This window comes from Myotis daubentonii, chromosome 11 (assembly GCF_963259705.1).
Source record: "Myotis daubentonii chromosome 11, mMyoDau2.1, whole genome shotgun sequence".
Classification (NCBI taxonomy): domain Eukaryota; kingdom Metazoa; phylum Chordata; class Mammalia; order Chiroptera; family Vespertilionidae; genus Myotis; species Myotis daubentonii.
Window position 1 is genome coordinate 72,758,695 of NC_081850.1, and position 23,098 is coordinate 72,781,792.

At 56.5% G+C, this 23,098-nt stretch overlaps 1 protein-coding gene across 11 annotated transcripts in view; it reads right to left on the minus strand.

Moving 5' to 3' along the window:
* Positions 1-2,054: 2,054 nt before the first annotated feature.
* RGS3 (regulator of G protein signaling 3) overlaps positions 2,055-23,098 on the minus strand; it is a 114,757-nt gene continuing 93,713 nt past the window's right edge. For 10 of the 11 annotated variants that reach the window (XM_059657909.1, XM_059657911.1, XM_059657910.1 and 7 more), the window contains 6 exons: positions 15,623-16,588; positions 7,838-7,902; positions 5,134-5,235; positions 4,684-4,745; positions 3,970-4,136; positions 2,055-3,014 (listed from right to left, as the gene is read on the minus strand). In XM_059657909.1, the coding sequence (XP_059513892.1) occupies positions 2,829-3,014; positions 3,970-4,136; positions 4,684-4,745; positions 5,134-5,235; positions 7,838-7,902; positions 15,623-16,588 (1,548 nt within the window). In that variant the 3' untranslated portion in view covers positions 2,055-2,828. Of the gene's footprint in view, positions 3,015-3,969; positions 4,137-4,683; positions 4,746-5,133; positions 5,236-5,336; positions 5,578-7,837; positions 7,903-15,622; positions 16,589-23,098 lie in introns of those variants that run through there. The other variant, XM_059657922.1, reaches the window with a different exon arrangement.

Consider the following 23,098-nt stretch of genomic DNA (forward strand, 5'->3'; position numbering starts at 1 on the left):
GACTTTGTCCTCTAGCAAAACTGTTCCTGAAGGACAGGGTTCTGGGGTCTGGGACTAAAGGCCCCCTGTCCTCTTTAATAAGGGCAGAGCCCGGGCTGGGCAGGTGGAGAAGGAGTGTTGCCCCTCCCTCTGACCCTGAATAATGCCCTTGCAAACAGCAGCTCCTACTGAAGGAGCCTATCCCTGTGCCAGGCACTGGGCTAGACTTGCCGCAGGAATGACCTTGCTCAGCCGTCACAGCTCTGGGGTAGGTGCCAATATGCACAATTTACAGATGAGGAAACTGAGGCAACGCGAGGTTATGTGACTGATTCACAGATTTGCAGTGAGTAGTCAGTGATGGAGCCGGAAGCTGTATCCTAGAGCCTGACTCCAGACTCTGGGCCTCTCACCTCCCTCCCTCCACCTCAGTCTTCCCACCTGTGGGATGGGGAGGGAGCTGGACATACTGACCACACAGCTCTCAGAACCCACAGTGACCAGCCTGGGATTGCCAGGCAGAGACTAAAAAACCTGCTCTTTTTTCACATGTGAAAAAAAAAAAAAAATGGGGACCAGGCCAAACCACACTGAACAGGTGAGGGGACTGAGGACTATGGGGGTAAAGGCTGTCCCCACGGCCCCCCAGGAGCTCAGGGCAGGACCCAAGCACTTTTCCAGTCTGCTTTCCAGAAGCTCGGCATAGCCAAAGCCCCTGTGAGGCCAGGGGTCCCGGTGTGAGTAGTGGAAACCCGGCCGTGGGCCCTTCCGAAATGGGAATTCCATCTGCCTGACTCTGTTCTCCTGGACTCTGGTTTCCATGGCAATTTGGGGTGGGAAGGTGGAGGGCCTGGAGGAGGGCGACATCCCCGGTATAAAGAAAGGGGAGTCTCCTATGGGCGGAGTGTCTCCTCCAAGCAGAAGATGCCCTCGCTCCCGGTGAGGCTCACTGGCCAGGTCTGGTGCCTGGAAGGAGACCCAGCCCATTCCTGGAAGAGCTCACATTCCTGTGCTAGGGGAAAGGCTGTAACACGTATTGAGCGCCTACTGCATGCCTGGCCCCAGGTTAGGCCTTGAGACCTCCATTTCTGATGCTCCCCTCATGCGGGTGGCCTCGCCCAGGGAGACCAGCAGGGGAAAGCAGGGAGGAGAGTGCACAGCCCCATGTCGAACTCAGGGCACCAGACAGGGAACAAGATCCAAGGAGCGGGGTCCAGCCCTTCTTGCACCAACCAATTCTGTCCAGATTTAAGCTGAGCCAGTCCCCACCCACAGGCCGGATCCTGGCACCTGCCCGGAGACCCTGGCAGGTTGCATGTGTGGGCATCAGGGAAAGCCTTGACATCAGCTTGGCTTGCGTTCCAGGCCTTCTTCCACCCTCCAGGAAAGTGGGCCAGACCCTCCCTGAACTGTGGCTGGGGACCAGGCCTGTCCTAAACTTGCATCTCCTGTTGGGCACAGAGGGGGACGCCTTCCCCCGGGCCACAGAGGGACCCTGGGAACCCTCCTCCCTGTCACCGCCCCAGCTCTCCCTTCTGTCCTAAAGGCCTCGTCTGCACTGCTGCCCTGCTGCCCTGCCAAAGATTCTGGCCCACCCACCTCCACCGACCATCCCTGTGACACCTGAACGTCCCGCCAGAACCTCAGGGTGTGGCCGGGCAGAGAAGTGAGGGAACTTGCTGATGGTCCCGTGGCCAGCTGGTGACCAAGGTGGGACTCCATCCTGGGGCAGCCAGTTGGGCTTAGACTGCACCCTGTCCCTGCCACCTGCCTGCCGGGCGACCCTGAACAAGTTGCCTTCCCTGCCTGCGTATCACGCTCCTCATCTGTGAAATGGGGACAACCCCCTGCTCCCAGGCTTGCAGAGAAGATAAGCAGAACAGACATGGCAGGGCCGGTCACAGAGGCCGCGGTGGTCAGGGAGCAGCTCTCACCACTGGATGGTGTCTGTGGCTCCAGGGTGGGAGGCAGGTGATGGCTAGAGAGGAGGAGAAGCTGGACCAGCAGGCCAACGACCAACCCTCCCAGCCCCAGCCACCCTGGGAAGCCTCAAAACCAGGAACACACAGAAAGGGTCAAAAGCAAGAACTAACACAGGCCTTTTATTTGCTCCAGAACGTGGCTGCTGTGTGGTCTGAGGGTGTCATGCTTTCCCAGAGCCCCTGACGGGCCTCCTTCCTCGAGGGCTCTGGATTTCTGGGCGAGGTCAGACCGTACCGCCCGCTCCTCCAGGCCTCATCAGTCCAGAAGGCCCAGCTGCCTGCCACTGGGGCCGGGGACCAGCAAGTCCCCTGAACCTGGGAAATGGTGCCCACCTTCTCGGCAAGGTGGCTTTTCACAAGGCGTTGGTTAAAATATTGCACTTGTAAATTAGGAAAACTGATGAGGCAACGGTTTCCTATCACAGGAAGACGTGTCAAGCATCCTACTACTGTTTAAATAAATAAAACTCAAGGCGGGGGTCTGCGCGAGCCCCAGCGGCCCCTGGAGGGCCCTGGAGGCCGGGCCAGGCCCCTGCCCCACCAGCCGGTTCTTTAAGGAACTTGGTCATTGCGAGGTCTCCGCAGCAGGGAGCAGCAGCTCCGGATCTGGCTCAGCCAGGGCCCCTGACCTGCCGGGGCCCTTGAGCCCCCTCGTACCGCGGCAGTGGGGACCCAATGGGGCCAGTCCTTCTCTCCTCCGGTGGCCTGGGCCTCTCTTGGTCCAAGCCTCTCATCCAAATGTCCATCTGTCTGTCCGGAGACGTGGCCTCTGGGGGCTTGGTTGCCCCCTCCGTCGCAGGGGAGAGGGAGGCGTAGGAGGAAGCCCAGCCCTCCTGGCGTGAATGCTGAGCCCTACCCTGGCGGCCCCTAGAGTGGGGGACTCATCTTCTTTTGGTTAACGAGGTCCAGGTAGAGGTCAGAGCGGAGGAAGCGTGGGTACGAGTCCTTTTCCATGAGCCCGAAGATGCGCTTCTGCGCCAGGTCGAAGCAGCCCCGCGTGACGCTCTGCAGGTTGTCCTTGGTGTGCTCCCGTGTGTACGAGTCCAGGTTTACCTTCGGGGCAGAGGTGGCACGGTCAGGGCCGCCGGTAGGGGCTGACCCTGGGGACCGGGGGTGGGGGTGGGACCTATCCAGCCTCTCACCCCCAAGCCCCTGTGCTCCACCTCACAAGGTTCAGAGTGGAGGCCCTCAGGCCGGCAGTTCAAGTCTTAGCTCTACTGAAGGGCCTGAAAGCCACCTCCAGGGTCAGGCTGCCGGGATTTAAATCCCAGTACCGCCACACCTAGGTGTGTGGCTTTGAGCAAATCACTTAAGTGCTCTGAGCCTCAGTTGTCTTATCTACAGCTTAGGAATAATAGTACCTTCTTCCAAGAGTTGTACAAATTAAGCTAGATCAGTGGTCGGCAAACTGCGGCTAGAGAGCCACAGGCGGCTCTTTGGCCCCTTGAGTATGGCTCTTCCACAAAATACCGACTCTGCGCATGGGCCACGAAGTTTCAATCGCACTGTACATGCGGGCCCGCACATGGTATTTTGTGGAAGAGCCACACTCAAGGGGCCAAAGAGCCGCGTGTGGCTCTCGAGCCGCAGTTTGCCGACCACTGAGCTAGATCATCTGTGTTAAACAGATAGGGGTTGAATCAACAGACCACCCCTGTGGCTGTGCACACAGTAAGCACTCAATAGATGTCAGCTGCTGTGATTAGGCTCTCCAAGACTGTCCCTCATTTTAAAAATGAAGATAATATTAAAATCTACTTCACAGGTTAAATACGTAAGCCCATTCACAAAGGGTTTAGCATCGCCAGAGGCCATTTTTGTTATCAACTGAATTCAGTTCTTCCCCGAGGTCCCAGCTGGCTTCCTCTCCACCCGGGACACACGGCCCCTGAGAATCACCCTGCCCTCTCCCCTTCCTGCCCTCCTCCTTGAGGCATCCAGCTGCCCCCAATCACTAAGAGGCCATGGGGCACGGGGACAGGGCGGAGGGCCCAGACGGGGTCCTTACCTCCTTGCACGCCTGGATTGCGATGTACTCGGCAAAGATCTTCTTGGCCTTGGCTGCCATCTTGGACTGTGACTTGACCTTCTTAAAGTCCTCACATGCCAGCCAGAACTCCAGGTTCTCCTCACTAAACTCGGTGCGCAGGAAGGCCTGGAACACTGCTAACCCATCTGTGAGGAGAAGTCCGGACCCGGGGTGAGAGGCCGAACCAGCCTCTCCTGCCCTCAGCACCCCCAGATTACCCTCCGGGGACCATTAGGGTGTAAATGCCTCTGTGAGCCTGGGCCAGGTGTCTCCCCATCTGTGCCTCAGTTTCCTCATCTGCAAAGTGGGGATCCCCAGCCCCGTGAGGATCAGAGGGGATCCTGCCCATGAGAGGAGGACCGCCACATTTGGCCCAGTGTGAGCCCTCACAGTTCATGGCAATGTTTCTTGTTATTCTGGGAAAATGGGCCTGAGCACACAGGTCCCAACGGCCTCTAGCAGGCACTGCCAGCTCCCGTGGACAGGGAGGGGCTGGCGGAGCCGGCTCAAGGCCAGACCGAGGGCCTCGGCCGGGGCTCAGCCTCTCCCAACAATAGGGACACCTCACTGGGCCCAGGAAAGAGGGAAAGGCTACCCTGCAGGATCAGGCTCCCGCTCTGGTCTAGGGGAGGAGGACGAGAGAGGGAGGGAGGGAACCCAGGGAGGGGGAACAGGCCACTGGCCCCCACTTACATTTATGAAGCAGCAGCTTCTCCAAGGACTCGCCCCACTTGAGGGCTTCTTCCGAGGTGGGCCTGAGGGCAGAGGGAAGGGGCACCGTGAGGCTCCGAAAAGTGGGGCAGCGGGGTCTGGGCAGCCTCTGTTAGCCGCCCTTGGCCCCAGGCAGTGACTGATCCTGACTGGGGAGCCCAGGACGGGTCCACCCGCTTTCTTGGGGGTCAGCTTCACTTCTATCCCTCCCTGCCCCCTGCCCCTGCCTGGCTGTCCTTCCCAGGGCAGCTATCCCTGGAGGGCTGCTGCTTGCAGGCACCAGGCTCCCTCTATCTGAGCCTCCATCCCACCCAGAGCTGGATTCAATACCCCTGCCTTTTCACCCCACCACCAGCCCTGCTCCCCCTCTGCCCCCTCCTCCGGGGAATCAGTGAGTGCCTGAGGGGTCCCAGGGTGCCAGGGGGGACCTACTTGAATGACTTCATCACTTTGTCTGCCTTGCCTGCTGGCTGGGCCCCTGGGGACTCGTTCCGACGCCTGAAGATGCCCAGCTTGTTCTTCATGTCCTTGGCTCTGGGGGGGCAGAAGCAGAGAAGGGGGTCGGTCAGCCAGGCACACTCGGACCCTGCCAATTCAGGGTCGGGAGGCCACGGGCTGGAGCAAGGGCCACCTACTCCTTCATCGTGTGCCGCCTCTGTAGGTTCCCGTTGCGCGTGAGGTACATGCCTCGGAGCATCTCCGTAGGGCCCCCCACCTTGGGGCCCGGGAAGGTCTGCAGGGAGCACTCGGGGCTCCTGCTCCCCAAGCTCTGTCCTGAGCGGCAGGCGGGCCAGGCAGCAGTGGGGCAGGATGTGGAGGAGCGAGCCTGTGCTTGCTGGGATCCCAGCCGGACTACTGGACTCCCAGGCATAGGCTGGGCTGGGACTCAGACAGGAGGAGCCAGGAAATGGGAGGGGCCAGGACAGAGAGTAGAAAAAAAATCCCTCCTGGCCAACCCTGAGAAGGGAGCCCGTGAAAGGGGCTGTGTCTGCAAGGGGCAGCCTCTGGGGCCCGCCCAGGCAGGAAGCCAGGCCGTTATTTGTGAGTGGCCTCCCCCGTTACCACGGCAGCGCGGAGGGGGAGGGGGGGTGGTGAGGAGAAGTCAGCAAATTGCCCGGAGGGAAGAGGGGAGGAGGGAGAGCCTGTGCACACCAGGGTGGCAGGACTGCCTATTTTTAGCCAAGAACTATTTTTAGCTTTGCCGCTCCCCTTATGGCTGCAGATTTCAGCCCTGGGCGGAGCTGCTAGCAGCAAAGGGTTAAATGTCTCATGCTCCTATTCGCCCGCCCCCCCCCTTTTCTCTAGACCCCCCTACCCTGGGCACCCCCCAGAGAATAGCTCCCAACCTCAGCCACTGGCTTTGGATACCCCCATCCACAAACATGCAGGATGCGCCAAATGTCTTAGTTTTAAGCTTAAATAACTTCAGAAGAACAAGTCCTATAAACTTTCCAAAACATCTTTTTGAAAGTGCAATTACTTAGTCTTTAAAACATTTTTGAGTGTTTTTGTTTTGACTTTTTATCTCCATCTTTCTGATTAAAGATGAGAAATGGTGACTGAAAGCAAACCTTTAAAAGGTATGATCTAAATCAGGAAGCTAAATATGTGCAAAAGAAATGTAAAAAACTCAACTTTAAATGTTTTTTTATAAGTCTGTAGCATTTATACTTCTGAACTTATCCAAACTCCAAAGGCACTACGACCTACAGGACACCCTTATAATTGAGGGGAGTGGTACCCGGTGGAGGTTAAGAGTGAGAATCTGAAGCCAGACAGCCCAGGGTTCGAATCCCAGCTCCAGCAGTAACCAACTGTGCGCCTTTTGTCAAGTTACCTAACCTCTCTGAATGTCACATTTTCTCATCAGTTAAATAGGGATGACAAAGGTACTTAACATCTGCTGGGGTTGTTTCAAGGCCAGGATAAGATGCACAGAAGGCTTTAACACAGTGAGTGCCAGGGGCAAAACTGCTTCGGCTGGGGAGCTGAGGCCCATATGCCTACCTGAGGGTCCGGGGCAGCTGCCCAGGGATGGGGACCCTGCTCTAGAAGGTTCCAAGCCAATGAGATAAGGCCAAGGAGTCCAGGGATTGGCAGCCCTCTGGGTGAGGACTGGGCCCTCAGAGAGCCCTGGAGTGGCTGGGAGTGAGAGATCACAGCTTCCTGAGCCTGGTGCTGAGAACCCCTGCTCCAGGCCCACTGTGCAGATGGGTACACAGAAGGGGGGGGGGGGCGCGGGAGCTTGTCTGAGGCCCAACCTTTAGGGGCTCCTTGCTGGCTCAGAGCCCGCAGGGAACAGCAGAGAGAAGCCTGCAGCTGCTGCAGGAAACTGGAGCGGGCAGGGGCGCTGGGGAGAGACCGTTTCTACCGCAGTGGAGCCCAGCTAAGGTCGAGGCAAGGGAAGGTTGCAGGAGGCATCTGGGAAAGATCCCTGTTCTCCTCCCCAAGCCCAATTTGTGCATAATGATGGGCACTCCAGGACTGGAGAAGAGGTCCCCTCCCGGTGCCACCATGTGTCCCTTTACCTCCCGCCCTGTCCTTCTCTGCAGTCTCCAGGGTCTCGGCCTGGGGCAAAGGAGACCCCAGGAGACTCTCCACACCTCTGTTAACTGACACTTCTAACAAACCCCCAAACAAAAGCGTAAGGGATCCTGAGCATGGCCCCGGAAAGGCTTGGGGAATATGGGATTCCCTAGCTGAGCCAGCAGCGCCCCCTCCTGGCAATGTCCGAGACTGTTATTATTCAAGAGCCAAGAGGAGAAAGGGGAACCTTACCCACTGTCTGTTCAGCCCTTTCTCAGAGGCAGCAAAGAACTCGTTGAGGTCTCTCAGCCACTACTTGTTTCAAAGGTTGGGGCAGGGCAATGGCAGCCTGGCTGGCTGCCTCTGCTTGGTTCCCGGTGGCTTCCAGGTACTGAATCAGCACCTTGCCTGACACTACATGGATGCTGAGGGCAGTGCCAGAAGCTCAGAACCCTGGTGACCCCGCCCTGGGGCCACTGCTAAGTCCCAAGGTTCTGCTGTTCCCTGTGTCTGTCTGGGGCAGGACTGGGTGCAGCCCCTTCTCCCCACCTGTACCCCTGGAGGAGGAAGAGGGGTGCAAGGGTAAGGGCCATAGATCTTTCCAACATACAGGTTTTTGCTCTTTCTCTTCCGGGAGCTTTCGTCATTGTCCCCAACCGTGTCGGGCCCACTCATCTGCGGAGAAAAGACAGATAATGTTGTAATCCAGAGGCTGCTGCCTGAGCAAAGAGAGACTCGGGCATCCAACAGCTCCTGCAAAATCGCTCCCTCTAATCCCCTCCAAAGTCCCCACTCCTCACAGAACAGGCGAGGAAGCGAGACCCCACTGTCCACGGAACACAGCTGGCTTGGCCGAGCCTCCCCCCAAGGGGCTCCTCCTAGTGCACTTAGGACCTGGCTTGCTGAGAAGAGGGCAGAGACGTCACTGCAGGCAGTAGGGCCGGCTGGGGAGCAGCACTTCAGCAGGGGTTTTGCTGTGTGACTGGGCCAATTGCTGTCCTTCTCTGAGCCTCTATTCCTTAATTTCAAAATTGAAATCATAATGACTAACTCAGGATTCTGCCATTTGAAGATACCTGGGACTGCTCAGTAGTGTGTAAAGTGAATTATTATGCCTCTCTTGCCTTCAAACTATGGCTCCCTAGTACCCTCGGGAAAATATCCAACCTCCATAACATGACGTGCAGGGTCTATCATCGTAGGGTCCGGGCAGAAAGTTCCATTTTAACATCCATTACCACTCCTTAGTGATCTCCCCAGCCTGACTCCTGCTCCGGCAACCTCCCTGACCTGCCCCCAACCACACAGAATGTCCTCACTGTCTCGCCCCTTACTGTGGGCCTTCGCCCATGCTATTCCTTCCATGGGGGATGCCTTCTCCTCCTAAGACCCAGTCTCTGGAAAGACCTTGACCTCGGAAAGGTGCTTAAATGCCTCCTCACCTGGGAGGCCCTCCCTGACCCCTAGATCAAGGTTGTGCCTCCTTTACCCCCTTTGAGGACCCCACTACACCCAAAATGGCTTGTTCCAAATCTATGTTCTCCACTGGACTGTGAGTTCCCCTGAGCAAGGCTGCTGTCTGACTGTACCTGTCTGGGGAATCTTCCCCAGACCTAGTGCACAGTATCTAATAAATATGTGTAGAATGAATGAATGAATGAATGAATGAATGGAGAGAGAGGGAAAGCAGACTGGGAAAGATGCATCTTGAGGTGCCTGCTGCTTGATTCAAGGCCTGCAACTTTATCTCCGAGGCTCCACTTCAGCCCACAGATTCCACCCATTCCACCCCCATCTCCTTGCCTTTGCCTGTGCTGTGCCCTCTTCCTGGAATGCCCTCTCCTCTTCTCCCAGTCTTCACCTCCCCCTAGTCCCGTGGTTGGCAAACCATGGCTTTGCGAGCCACATGCAGCTCTTTGGCCCCTTGAGTGTGGCTCTTCCACAAAATACCATGTGCGGACATGCATGTACAGTGCGATTGAAACTTCTTGGCCCATGCGCAGAAGTCAGTATTTTGTGGAAGAGCCACACTCCAGGGGCCAAAGAGCCGCATGTGGCTCGCGAGCCGCGGTTTGCCGAGCCGCAGTTTGCCAACCACTGCCCTAGTCCATCACTCCTCCAGACCACTCCAGACTCACACCATCTCTACTGGGGCCTCCCTCTGTCTCCCTGCCTGTGCTTGCCTATCCTTCTCCAGGGGAAACCAGAGCCCAAACTGTGCCACCCAGAGCAGGAGCCCAGGAAATGCTCTGAGACAGCAGAGGAGCTAGCGCTCAGAGAGGGATGGGCATAGACACTATGTCCCCAGACAAGATAGAAGGCCTCCAGGTGTGGCTCTCAGCTCTGATTTCTCATAAGCCCCACCCTGGGTCTCAGTTTCCTCACTTGTAAAATAGAGACGGGCTACGCCTTAAAATACTGTGTCAATTCTGGAAAGAGAAATAATCCAGAGATATCCAGCAGGAGGAGCTACTAGCCTCAGTAAAGCACGCACCCGTGGATGGACGGACGGACAGATGGATGCATGCATGGATAGACCTACGGATGGACAGGTGAAGGACAGATGAAGTATAGCATCTTTTATGGAGCTTGCACTACAGGCCAGACCTTGGGATGGGCATTATTCAGATACTATCTCATTCATCTTTAAAGAAAGTCCACAAAGTAAACAGGCTCAGAGAAGGTAAGCCACTTGGCCAGGGAAACCCAGCATTTAACTGGCAGCAGGACCCTAGGTCTATCCGAATGCAAACCATGTGTTTCTCCGCCAGAGGATGCTGCTACGCAAAGGCGAGGACGGAGCACGTTTTGAATGTTTTCAGTGAAAGACTCAGGGGAAATGCCGCCTCCTTCCTGAGAACGCTGCCCCACCAAGGCTGTAAACACGAGTGTGTACGTGCACACACAGGCACACGCCTGTCTGTGACGAGGGATTCCAGAGCTCGGTTTGCAGCCAGGCCTGGGTATGGATCTTCTTTCCGCTGGCTTTGGAGAAGTCTCCCAGCCTCTCAGCTTTGGCTTCTTCAGTTCTAACGTAAGGCATGAGGCTGACCACACCCCCCACTGTTGGAAGATTCCCTAGGAAAAAGTCTGGGCCCGCATGGCCCAACCCTGGCACACAGTGTGTCCTCACGACCCAGAGGCTGCTGTGTTCATTGCCCAGTGAGTGCTACTACTGTCACCCATTGAATATACAAGCTGCGGTCACGCCGGCCTGGCGAGGCAGTGCCCGAAGCCCCCACCCGTGGGAAAGGGCCCAGGCGCTGTGCTTCCTCCCATTCTAACCTCAGCTTCCGCACTTTATCAGCACCACACAATGGGCTGGGGACCACTCCCACCCGCCCGCCCGCCAGCCCCAGCCTCTGCACCGCTGGGAAATGGGCTCTTCCTGCCACTGCTGGGAGGGGGTCATCTTCGGGAGAGGGGTCATCTTCAGCAGGGACCAGCCAAGCCAACCCCCCTGACAGAGGGGCCGGGCAGCTCTGGCCCTGGGAGTCGGCCCCCCCCAGGCACCAAGGGGTGGGGGACAGAAAGCGAAGAAACTAAGATGAAAAGTTAGGATTCTCATTTGCAGCCAGAGTAGTTCCCAAGGTTCCGTTCTACGGGAACTGCAGCCAGGCCTGCCCAGAGCCCAGCACACAGAGGGCCTCTCCTTCCCTTCTGCTCCCCGCCATCTCTAAGCTACGTGATCCTCCCTGAAGAATGGCTAACGGAGGTGGACTGAGCCCAGAACCATCTCCCTTCACTCCAGGCAGGACTCCCTGGGGCCTGCCCAGCCCCACCCGGCCATCTCCAGGGACTGAGAGCTCACTGCCTCTTGGAATAATAATTATACTTTTTATTGTAATTAGAACTATCATCATAGCAGTAAAGATGCTAAACTGCCTGGATTTGAATTCCAGCTCCGTCGTTTATCGGCTAACAGGCCTCAGGCGAGCTACGTCCTTTTCTGGGCCTTGGTTTCTTTACCTGTAGGAGGAGGAGGATCACTGGACCCACCTCTTATTATAAGGGTTAATGTTAGCCCGTAAGAAGTGCAGAGCACAGTGTCTGCCCGTGATGTGCTCAGTAACTATTAGCCACTGTCGTTACTGTTGTTACTTGCTGAGCGCTCACGATGTGCCAGGCACCGAGCGAAAGTGCTATTCCAATGTGAGCACATCTGGAATGTTTTCCGTGAAAGACTCAGGGGAAATGCGGCCTCCTTCCTGAGAGCGCTGCCCATCAAGGCTGCAAAGACGTGTGTGTACGTGCACACACAGGCGGTGACTACCTTTCCCCAATTTAATCTTTGCAACAGTTCTAAGAACTATTTGCTTATTGCTCCCAGTTTGCAGGTGGGAAAACTGAGGCCCAGAGCAGTTCCGTTACCTGCATGGGCTCTCAGAGCTGGTAAGTAGCAGAGAGTTTTGGGCCCAGTTCCAGAGCACCCCACCCCCCAGGACTGAGGGCGCTCCTGTGAGCAGGGCCTCACAGGGTTTCCCAGCCTGGCAGGCCCCATGGAACCCTGTGGAAACACTAGATCTAAACTCTACACTTATTTGTTTAGACACAGGAAATCATTTCTCTTAGGCTTTTCTTAAATAGGAGGCTGGAAGGTGTTATCACCTCTCGGATCTGGAAGACATCCTAGGAGCCCTCTTGTCTGACCCGCAACCTAAAGGCTTAGTGCGGCAGGGCGAGCGCCCCCCCCCCCCCCCCCCACTGATAACCTCTGCACATGCCAGTGCCCTGCAGGAGGAGGGACAAGGTAGCATGGCCAGGGAGGGGCCCTGCCCCGCCTCCTCGCTGTCAAAGAACGACCTGTGACTCTGGCCTGGCCAGGCCAGACTGTGGTGCAGTTCAATGGCAGCGTCCTGCGCCCAGACACAGGTAGCTTGGGGCTTCGCTGGCTCCCAGGAAAAGGGCAGGCACGGGCCTGTGGATCTGTCCAGCCTGGCCTCCGGGGAGCAGCCGGCAGAGCGCGGTCTGGCAGCAGAGGGCACTGTGAGACAGCGCAGCTCAGCACCAGGAGGCAGGCCCAGGCAGGACTCACGGGATAACGGTGTGGGGTCTCCTCTCTGGACCTCAGCAGGCCCATCAGTAAGGTGACCACAGCCGGCAGACCACGTCCGGTCTGTCTGATCGGACACTCGCACTCACAGTAGAAATCGGTGCACGAGAGGGCAGAACGACAGGAGCGGGGAGGGTCCACGTAGGGCCTGTCACCCTGCGACAGGCAGCTTGGTGCTCTAGGCAGCCTCCGCTTAGCCACACAGAGCACACTGACCAGCCTGAGGCCGTGCCAGCTCTGTCCGGGGCTCCTAGGTCTCACGTCACCCCAGGGTCAGTGCCACGGGCACAGAGCACCTACGTACTGCAACCTTGAATCCCTGGACAACTCTGAGCAGACGCAAGTCTTCCCAGTTTATAAGAGAAGACAAAAGCTCAGAGAAAGGCGTCACCTGGCCAAGGTCTCAGGACCAGGCAGGAGGAGGCAGGGCTGAGGCTTGAACAGGGTCTGTCTGATTCCTTAGCCTGAAGACTTCACCCCACTCCTCCCAGGAAAGCCAGGCCTGAGCCGGGGAGATGGAAGTCCTGGGAAAGCACTGCCTCCCCCGCTGCCAGCCCCCTCCCCCTGCCCCTCACCAGCATGAGGTGCGCAGGGTCTGGGCTGGGGCCAGAGAGGACGGGACAAGGGTGAGGCCACTGTCCAGCTGCACGCGCTGTGTGGTCTGGGACAAAACATTTCTCCCTTGGCCTCAGGCTCCCCGCAGCAAGATGTGTACAGCTGGGCCCTCCTTGAAGCAGTGCTGTGAACGCTAGGAAGGGAGCCGGAGGCACAGGGGGAATGTTGGGGTACCTGCTGCTCCGCTTGCTGCTTATCTGCCTCCTCGTCCTTGTCAACACGATTCCCATGTCTGGAGCACCCACCAGGTGCTGAGTGGCAGCCCTGCCCTTAGCACTTTACCGGAGTTGGGCTATTTAATCTTCTTGGCAACCCTTCAAAGGAGGTGTTATTACCATACCCATTTCACTGATGAGGAAACTGAGGCTCAGAGGGACAGGGACTTGCCCAACGCCCACTGCCAGTAAGGGATGGAGGGAGACCAGGGTGCTCGTCCAGCCTAGACCTTACTTCCCCTCAACAAGGGTAGGTTTCTTACTAAAGCCGGCCGGCTGGAGGGAACAGGATATAAATGATGGTGGACTCAGGGCCCGGCAAGCAGAAGCCACACAGAAGGGGTAGCTACCACGGGCTGGGGCGGCCTCCGAGGCCCTGCCAGCTCAGTCCCTCAAGCCCAAGAAAGGAAGCAGCAGACCAAAGGAGGGTGGGGGAGGAGGGGAAAGGAGGCCAGCGGGAACCCTGGGCACCCAAAGGAGGAAGCTGAGAGCGCTGGTCCAGGCTTGCTGGACTCCCAGGCGGAAGCATCGATCCCAAAATAGGAGCTGAGGTCAGCTAATTTGGGGAACTAGAAGTGCATGCATGAATGTGTGTGAATTTATCGATATTATCTGTATTTCCCTTGGGGCAAGCGGGGAGGGAAGAGAACTTGGATGGGTCTGGAAGGGGACTCAGGATTGAGAGGCTCAAGGCAGATGGTGGACCCGGGCTGTCCTCCAGAGAAGAGCGTCCAGGCCTCGCTGCGTCAGCTCCGGCCTCACCTCCGTCGGACAGAGGTCTGGACTCTCTCCTGTAGCAGCTGCAGCAAGAAATGGCCTAAGACCATGACACTCAAACTACCAGGAACATCACGATCCCTGAGGGGGTGGGGGGGCTTGTCTATAATGCAGGGTCTGAGCATCCCCCCGTGGAAATCCTGATTCCAGAAGTCTGGGGTTGGGGGCTTAGAACCCTGTCTCCTCATCGCCTCCTCCTGGTGAATTGGAAGCACTTCCAAGTTTGAGAACCACGTGTGTTGACAGATGAGGAAACTGAGATCCAACCCCAATGCCTTTGGGAGTTCGTTCCCATCCTGGACCCAAGGTTTAAGGTCCCGTTCTCGAGGGCCCCAGCCTGCTTTGCCAGCCCGACCCCTTTCCTCCCAAGGTGCCACGCACCTGCCGCCATCCCTGCAGTTCAGGAATCCCCTGCTCTAGCCAGACTGGCTTCTGTGGCCATTTTCGTCCAGGCCATGTCTGCTTCCACAGAATGCCTGCCCCAGCCCCTCTGCTTATTCCAAACCTGCGCAAGTCACCAGGCTCAGCTGAGGGAAGCTGAGACAGGAGGGGGCGAGAAGACTTCTGAAGCCTTCCCTGATGGCCCTGGGCCCTGCGGTCTCTCCTCCCTGAGCTCCCAGGTCTCTGAGGGTCAGCTGTCCTCTGTGGACACCGACCACCCCCACCCGCCTAGCCTCACAACAGCCGTCACAACAACACCTTGCACTGCGCTGGCTGTTAGCACCTCAGCATCCGCTTAGCGTCTGCACGAATGCCATCAGGTCCCAGGCTCTTCCGGTTTATCCTCAACCACCCTGGGACGTGAGTGCCATTCACCTCCGCTCCTCAGAGGACACTGAGGCCCAGAGGAGCTGAGTGACTCACCCGAGGCACCACAGTAAGAGACAGAACCCAGACGCAAGCTGGCTAATGGGCTTCAGGGACATGGCGCAGTCATTCACGGGTAGGACACCTTCCTGGCCCACACAGAGAGCTCCCCCCGCCCAGGCTGAGGGCAGCCTCACACACTGCTGGGGCCCAGCCGGGGCCCAGAGACCAGAGCCTGGCACACAGCATGACATCAACACACACGTATTCCTCGACTTATAAATATTTGCAGGAGGCAAGCAGCATGGTGGTGAAGAGCTCCAGCCCTGAAGGCAGATGCTCATTCTGGTTCTGATATTTAAAAACCCGGTGTAAGTGAGACAAGCTCAGTGCCTCAGTTTCCTCTTCTGTGGAAACAATAATCGTATCCACTTCACAGGGCTATTGTGAGAATTAATGAGGTAATGTAAATTACGTAGAATAATGCCAGCGCAGAGTAAAATATGTGCTGTCGTTGTTTTTGGCTGATGGATTTCTAATCTGGCTAGGCCCGGGCCACGTCTAAATGTAACTGTTTCTCTAGCTGCTGTCTTGGGTCTTTAAGATCCAAATACACAATGTCCTGGGCTAGGCTGCATCTGCTCTACTTTCTGCGGGGGTCCCCCGTACAACGGAGCTGTAAGAACACAATATCTGGAGTCATAAAGCCATGGGTTTAAGTCCAGGTTCTGCCTTCTGGTCTCTTGGGTCTCAGTTTTGTTCTCTGTCAAATGGGTATAAGGCTCATTGGAAGAATTCATCGGAAGGCTTAGCAGGAAGGTCCTGGTGGGCGTGGGATAAAGTGATTGCTCCTTCCCTGCAGCTCCTGGACCCCACCCCACCATCTCATGGACCCACATCCCCCCCCCTCCCCCCTTGGCCTCCTTACCTTCCTGTGTCCCGTGAAAAAGAGGGAAAGATGGTGCATGGAGCCACCGTTGCGGCCCAGTTCCTTCTTGAGGGTGCGGGGCGAAGGTATGGCCCAGGAAGAGGTAGTGCCCTCTCCGTCAGAGCAGTTCAAGGTGGTGTCGGAGGAGAAGCAGGGCCCGCGGGTCTCCTGCAGGAGGCTGCCCTCACTGTGCGTCCGGCGCCGCAGCGAGTTCTGCACTCGCAGCGAGAAGCCGCCCTCGGCACCCTGGCCGGTCTCTATCATGCTGCTGCGCTTGGCCTCGCTGTGCTCTCCGTAGTTGTCATCACTTGTGTCCTCATCCTCATCTTCCTCCCCCTCATCCCCCTCCTCTGCCTCTTCTGCATCCTCCTCATCCCCGGAGCTGCCGCCCTCTGCCTCTGCCTCCTGGCTGTAGGCACTATCCAGCCGGACCTCAGGAATCACAAAGGCTGGCCTGGAGGCCACAGGCAGGCCCCCGGTGGCTGCTGGAGGGTCCCCAGCGCCCGTGGTCTCAGCAAGGGCCTCAGCTGGTTCCGGGGCCTGGCTGGGGGGTAGGTCTTGACATGGCGAAAGGTCCTGAGCAGGAGGGTCCTGGATGGTAGGGAGGTCTTGGCTGAGTAGAGGGTCTTGGCTGGGAGAGGGCTCTTGCTTAGCAGGAAGGTCTTGGCAGGGAGGGAGGGCCTGGGCTGCAGGGGGTTCCTGGCATGGTGGGGAGTCCTTGGTTGGTGGGGGTTCCTGGCGTGGTGGGGGTTCCTTGCAGGAAGCTGAGTCTTTGCTCGATAGGGATTCTTGGCCAGGAGATGGTTCCTGGCCAGAAGAAGAGTCCTTATTGAGTGGAAGGTCTTGTCCCAGAAGAGGCTCCTGTCCAGGAGAGGGGTCCTTGCTGGGCGGGGGGTCGTCGGCACCTGGCCCCTTCCCTTCCTCCAAGGGCATCTCCCTTTTCTCATCCACCTCCGACTCAAACATCTGGGAAACAAAGAGAAAACAATAAAGGTTCAGAAGAGGCAGTTACACGGTGCCAGGTACTGTGCACACAGAGGCTGAAACAAAATCAGGCAGTGGCCTGAACCCCACACCCGCACCCTGCACCCCACAGTCTGAAAGCCGAAGCACCAGATGGAAACCAAAAAGCCCCTTGGTCCCAGCCTTAACTCCTTGCTCAAAACTACCGCACCATCAAAAACATGAGGGGAGGAGAGGTAACCACCATGATCTGGCTCCTATTGTGTGCCAGGGGCTCTGCCAGATTAAACCCCTTATGCAATCTTCCCAGTGGCCCTCTCAGGCAAGTCCCGCTGTGGGTAAGTCACCTCTATGAGTAAAGGGGAAGCCAGGCTCTCTCTGCGTTCATGGACTAGAACCAAACCAAGCCCCAAGCCACAGCAGTCACTAAGTGGGAGAATCCTGGACCCAGCCAAAGGGTACCTTCTATCTGAACCAAAGTTTTTTTTAAAAGCCTAATGAATTGTTCAAATAAGAACTTGCTCTCAACAAAATGAAAAGACAACCCACTGTATGGGAAAACATATTCACTAATGATACACCTGATAAGGGGTTAATTTCCAAAATATATAAAGAACTTATACAACTCAACACCAGGGAGACAAATAATTCAATTAAATCCTGGGCAAAGGAACTGAATAGACACTTCTTCAAAGAGGACATACAGATGGCCAACTGACATGAGAAAATGCTCAACATGACTAATCATCAAAGAGATGCAAATTAAAACTACAATGAGATATCACTCACCCCTGCCAGAATGGCTACCATCAATCCTATATAATAAAAGCCAAATAAGCTAAGTGTCCAGTCATCCACTTGGCCATTCAACCAATCAAAGCATAATATGCTAATGATATGCTAAGGCCACTCAACTGCTCGCTATGACGTGCACTGACCACCAGGGTGTAGATGCTCCAACCGGTAGGTGAGCTTGCTGCTGGGATCCAGCAGATCGGGGCACAGCGAGATGTGCCAGTCACGCCTTGGAGCCCTCCCATGTCCCTCCCTGGTCCCAATCATGCACCGGTGGGGTCCCTCAGCCCGGCCTGGTCCTCTCACAATCTGGGACCCCTCAGGGGATGTCAGAGAGCGGTTTTGGCCCAATCCCGCAGGCCAGGCTGAGGGACCCCACTGGTGCACGAATTCGTGCACTGGGCCTCTAGTAAATCAATCTACAAGTGCTGGTGGAAATGCAGACTGGTGCAGCCACTGTGGAAAACAGTATGGAGTTTCCTCAAAAAATTAAATATGGAGCTCCATTTGACCCAGCGATCCCACTTCTGGGAATATGTCCTAAGAATCCCAAAACACCCATCAGAAAGAACATACGCACCCCTATGTTCATAGCAGTGTTATTTACAATAGCTAAGATCAGGAAACAGCCCAAGTGCTCATCAGTAGATGAATGGATAAAAGAGCTGTGGTGCATTTACACAATGGAATACTATGCAGCAGTAAAAAAGAAGGGTCTCTTACCCTTTGAGGCAGCACGGATGGACCTGGAAATTATTATGCTCGTGAAGAAAGCCAGTCAGAGAAAGAGAAATATCACATGATCTCACTTATATGTGGAATCTAATGGACAAAATAAACTGAAGCACAAAATAGGACCAGAGACATGGATGTATAGAACAGACTTACAGTTCTCAGAGGGGAAGGGGGTGGGAGGACTGGACGGGATTAATCAAAGAATTTATAAGCACATATGCACAGTCCATGGGCACAGACAATAACATGGTGAAGGCCTGCAGTGGGGCAGGGTCTAGGTGGAGGGGGGCCAAGAGAGACATCTGTAATACTGTCAACAAAAAAATAACTTACTCTCAATGTTTAAGTGTCTTTTTTAAAGTAGCTGTTTAATACTAAATGGAATGAAACAAGAACTTCAAAATATTGCCGACACATGGACTAACCAGATGTCACGGGCACATGGACCCTCACTGAGGGAGCACCCAGGGACTTTTAAACTGAGCTTGGAGGAACCTCAGGAGTTCCCCACACAGAAGAGAAAGCATTTGCTGCCTTGCCCACAACCCCTAGGACCCTCGGCGTTTTTGCTGGGTTCCTGTAGATTTCATTTGCCAAGGGGAAGAGAGTGCCCTGGAGGAAGTCTGAATGCAGCTGTCTGGCATGAAGACTGGGGCGCAGAGGTGGGGAGTGTCCACAGTGCTGCAGTCACGGGGGAAGCGGGACTCGGGCCTGGGCTCATCAGAGTCCAGGACTTGGAATGCTGTGGCTAGAACTATGTAGAGCCCAGTTTTTGTCCATGAAGAGGCCATAACCAACTAGTACTAATGAAGAAGAAAGGCACCACACCTACACAGAAACTGTACAGCTGCATGAGAATGTGTGCATACGTACACACACACACACACACACACACACACACACACACACACACACCCCTACAACACAGTTCAGAGTCCTTGCGACAGAGACCCTTAATGTCCATTTGACAGATGCGAAAGCTGAGCCAAGGAGCAGTGAGTGACTTACTGCACAGCCACCCAGAGACTAAAAGGCTGCACCAGAGGCTGAGAAAACCCGTTAGCCCTCAGGAGTCTGCGACGGTGAAGCCCCAGCCAGACCTCGCCTCTGGGAGTAAGTGGCCAGCCAGGTGCTGCGTGTGTGTCAGGGGTCAGACGGGGGTCTGGGAGCACCAGAGGGGATGTGAAAGCACAGTGTGGGTAAGAACCTCTGCCCGGGAGCAGGAAATTGAAAGTGCCCAACCCCCGCAGAGATGGTGGCTGCGAAAGGGAGGGGAGGCCTCAGAGGACTGGAGGATGGTCCCCAGGCAAAGCCAAAGACAGGTGCCCACGCACCCCATGGACTCTTTGCCCTGGAAATCCTGCCTGAATCTGGGAGATAACACTCCCCGGAGATGACACTCAGGCCTCGCAGCCTCAGACCCTGAAAGATGAGCAATCCCAAATCCCCCTTGCACAGGGAGGGAAGCTGAGGCCCCGAGAGGGCAGGGGCCAACCTAGACTCACACTGTGGGGTCAGGTAGAGTCAGTCACTAAATCCTCGGGCCTCCATGGGACATCCCACACGCCCAAGTAACAGCCAGGAGAACATACTATGGAAAGTTAAAGCTCTCAGTGGGATTATGGTGCTGGGTAGGCATGGTGACTAAAAATAGATCGAGAGGGAAATGCTGCGATCACAGACCTCAAACAGCATCATGCCTTTCCCAGGGGCCCCTGGGAGCCAACCCAACACCCCGAAATCAAAGTCAGTGGTTGTGATGCCAGGTCCCCCAGTGCAGAAATCTCACCTGGAAACAGGGCTGCTCCCAGGCGGACAGAGGAAGCCTCAGCTGAACGGACAGGAAGACTGAGCCCAGCCTGGACAGTCACCTAGGGACTTGCCCAAAGGCACCAATCAGGGCCAGGGTTAGAGCCTCAGGCCTCCGGCTCCTTCTCCCCAAGCCTCCTTCAGATCTCAGTCCCCAGGGCAGCCCGGATCCCCGCCCATCGCCCCACCCACCAGGGAGCGGTCTCCACCAAGAAAAACAAACTGCCCAAAGCCAGCTCCCTGATGATCCACACAGGCTCAGCTCAGCCCCACCTGGGAGGACCGTGGAAGGAAGCAGCAATGATGCCCTTGGGCCAGGCACCTGAGTGCCCCCCCCCCCCAGAAAGGAGCAGCCTCATTTGCATTCCCCCTTTCCTGGAGGGTGGGGTGGGGGTGGGGGTGAGGCCCAGGGGTGCCTGCAGCCTGCCTGAGCCTGCCCACCCCTCAGGAAAGTGCAGCCACAGACCCAAAACCAGAAATGCAAGTCAGCCTGCCTCTGCCAATCTTGCCCTAAACCGAGGCCAAACCAAACAAAGGCCAGAGGACAAGTGCCTCCGTCCCCGGGGTGCCCTGCCCGGGCAGCTGAGAAGCCACCGAGGACGGAAGGCCCTCAGAGTGCCCAGCATTTTGGTGCTCAGATGCCAGAGTCAGACTTTGGTTTTGATCCCTGTGGGGTCACTTTCCAGCTGTGCCACTCTGGCCAAGCCCCCCAGCCTCCGAGAGACACAGAGCCGTGATATCATCCCGGATCACAAGAGTGGTCCCTCAGGCCTGGCCCAGGAGAAGCATTTGATGAAATGGTGGCGATTATCCGTCTAAGGATGGGGAACTGAGCTCAGAAAATGACCTCAGAAACCGGAGACTGATTCAGTCATGTCTCCTGGCAGAGGGTCTCTCCCTGCTTCCTTAGACCCTTACACACAAGTTGTTTGGGACCCTCCGGGGTCTAGAAGGGGGAGCAGGCTGAGCACTACCAAACTTAGGCTCATCCCCCACAGGCAGATACTTGCAACCAAGGGCCAGAGCTCACTGGTTCTGTCCTGTGCTCCTGATGGGCCACCAGGCAGGTTTGGTCAGGCCAGTGTTCTTTGGAGAGCTGGGATGGGGGCGCCTTGTGAGGAGGCAAATACAGAGCCTCTGGAGCAAATACCGGAAACCTCAGAACTCTGGGGGGAGGGGTGGCACGTGAGAGAATTAGGAAAGGAGAGGAGATAAAGATGAGAACATGTCACAGAATAGATAGGTGCCAGCCATGGGACTGTCCTGTGAGCAAAGAACTGACACATGCAGAGGCGTCCTACACGGAAAGTGCTCTGGGCAGGATGAGCAGGGCAGGGGGTGGGGGGGACTGGGACAACGTGCATGCATGCATGCATTCATTCATTCATTCATTCATTCTCCAGGCACAGAGTGAGGCCCTGGGGCACAGGCGAGGACAAGTCGGACACAATCCTTTCCTAAAAAAACAAAAGGTTGGACAATTGTTCTTGTCAAGCGTGGTGAGTGCTCTGATGGAGAAAGTGCAGGCAGCGGGGACACCCAGCTAGGCAGCTGTTGCAACTGACTGGGGTGACAACAACCCAGCCAGAGAGACCAGTCCGCTGGCCCATGGCCTTGAGTCCCGAGTCCTCGGTGCAGCTGCCCCTCTCCTACGGGGAGTCCCTCACCCCCACCCATCACTGCCTTGGCGTGGCTGGACCAGGGTTAATTCTGTCCGAGGCAGGCTGGCAGGGGTGACACCAGAGCTCTTGCTCACACCAGCTCTGGCTTCTAGCCCCCGATCCCCGCCAGCTAACGCAGCTGGGGATGGCAGTGAGCGGCTGGGACTGACTTGCCCCATGTCACACAGCTAGTCAATGTGGAGCCAGGTCTGCTGACCCCAGAGTCAACCTGCAGCTCTCACTGAGATGACTCATCACATCCACTACGCATTCCAGCTCCACATGTGCCCTCAAAAACCACTTCCTGAATGAGGTGGGGGAGGGGAGGGCACGGGAAGGTGTGAGCTGGGGTTTACCTCCATCTGGGAGTGGCTCTGACACAGCTAGGATTTTACAGAAAGAGCACTGGCCATAAAGCCAGGAGGCCTGGGCTGGAACCCTCACTCTATTATTTGCTAGCTGTGTGGACGCCAGCTATCACTTCTGGTTTTTTTCTACAAAAAAAATGGGGTAGGATGCCTCTTGCCCCCTTGTCCCAGAGAGCTAAGGGAATCATGTCTGAGAAAGGACAGGAAAGTGCTCTGTGAACTTGAAAGGCCTCGGAGAAAGGGAGCAGCTATTGGAATTCTGGCCCAGCGTTTGACCTCCAGGTTGACTTGGGATGGGTTACTCCTTCGAGTTTGGCACGCTCCGGGCCTGGCTCCTGGGTTCCTGGCTCAACGCTGGCTTCCAGGAACCTCAGTTGCTCGGCTGACACTGAGCTCCCCAACCCAGCCTCAGACCAGCTCCTCCGGCCTGGCTTCTTGACGCCTCAAGGTGGGGGCCAGCTCCCTCTGGATACTGATCCCGACTTCACACTGGCTGGCTGACCTCGGGCGTAACCTCTCTGACCCTCAGTTTCCTTAGCCATAACCGGGGCCTGCTGCTCTCCCAGGGACCCATCCAGCCCCCAGGCTATAATCACCATCTGCCCACTGACGATGCCCAGGGCACCATGCCAGCCCAGACCTGCCTCCTAAGCGCAGTCCCATCAGTAAGTGTCCACCAAGCACTCAAGCACAGCGCTGCTCCCAAACACCGTTCTCGGCTCTGTGGACACAAAAGGGAACGAGAAAGACACGGCCCCTGCCCTGGTGGAGCTCACAGGCTACAGAGGAGGGACTGACATTAACCAAGTCATCGCCCACAGAAACATACGGTGAATACAAACTGCGAGCCATTGCGCGAAGGGAAACTATAAGGTGCTGTGAGAGAGAAGAAAGGGGCAGTGGGAAAGGCCGCCCTGTGGGCCGACACTGAGCCTGAAATCTGCTCATTGGGCAGGGAGGGGCTCCCTCGGGGGGAGGACACAGCAGATGCAAAGGCCCCGAGCCAGGAAGGTTAGCGCCTGGTGGAACAGAGAGGGCACCTGTGTGGCTGGAGTCCAGGCACGGAGATGGAAACCTTCCAATGGATATCCCATCAGTGCCCCCCATTCAATGTGTCCCACCCTGAATGTATGGTCTTCTCGAGT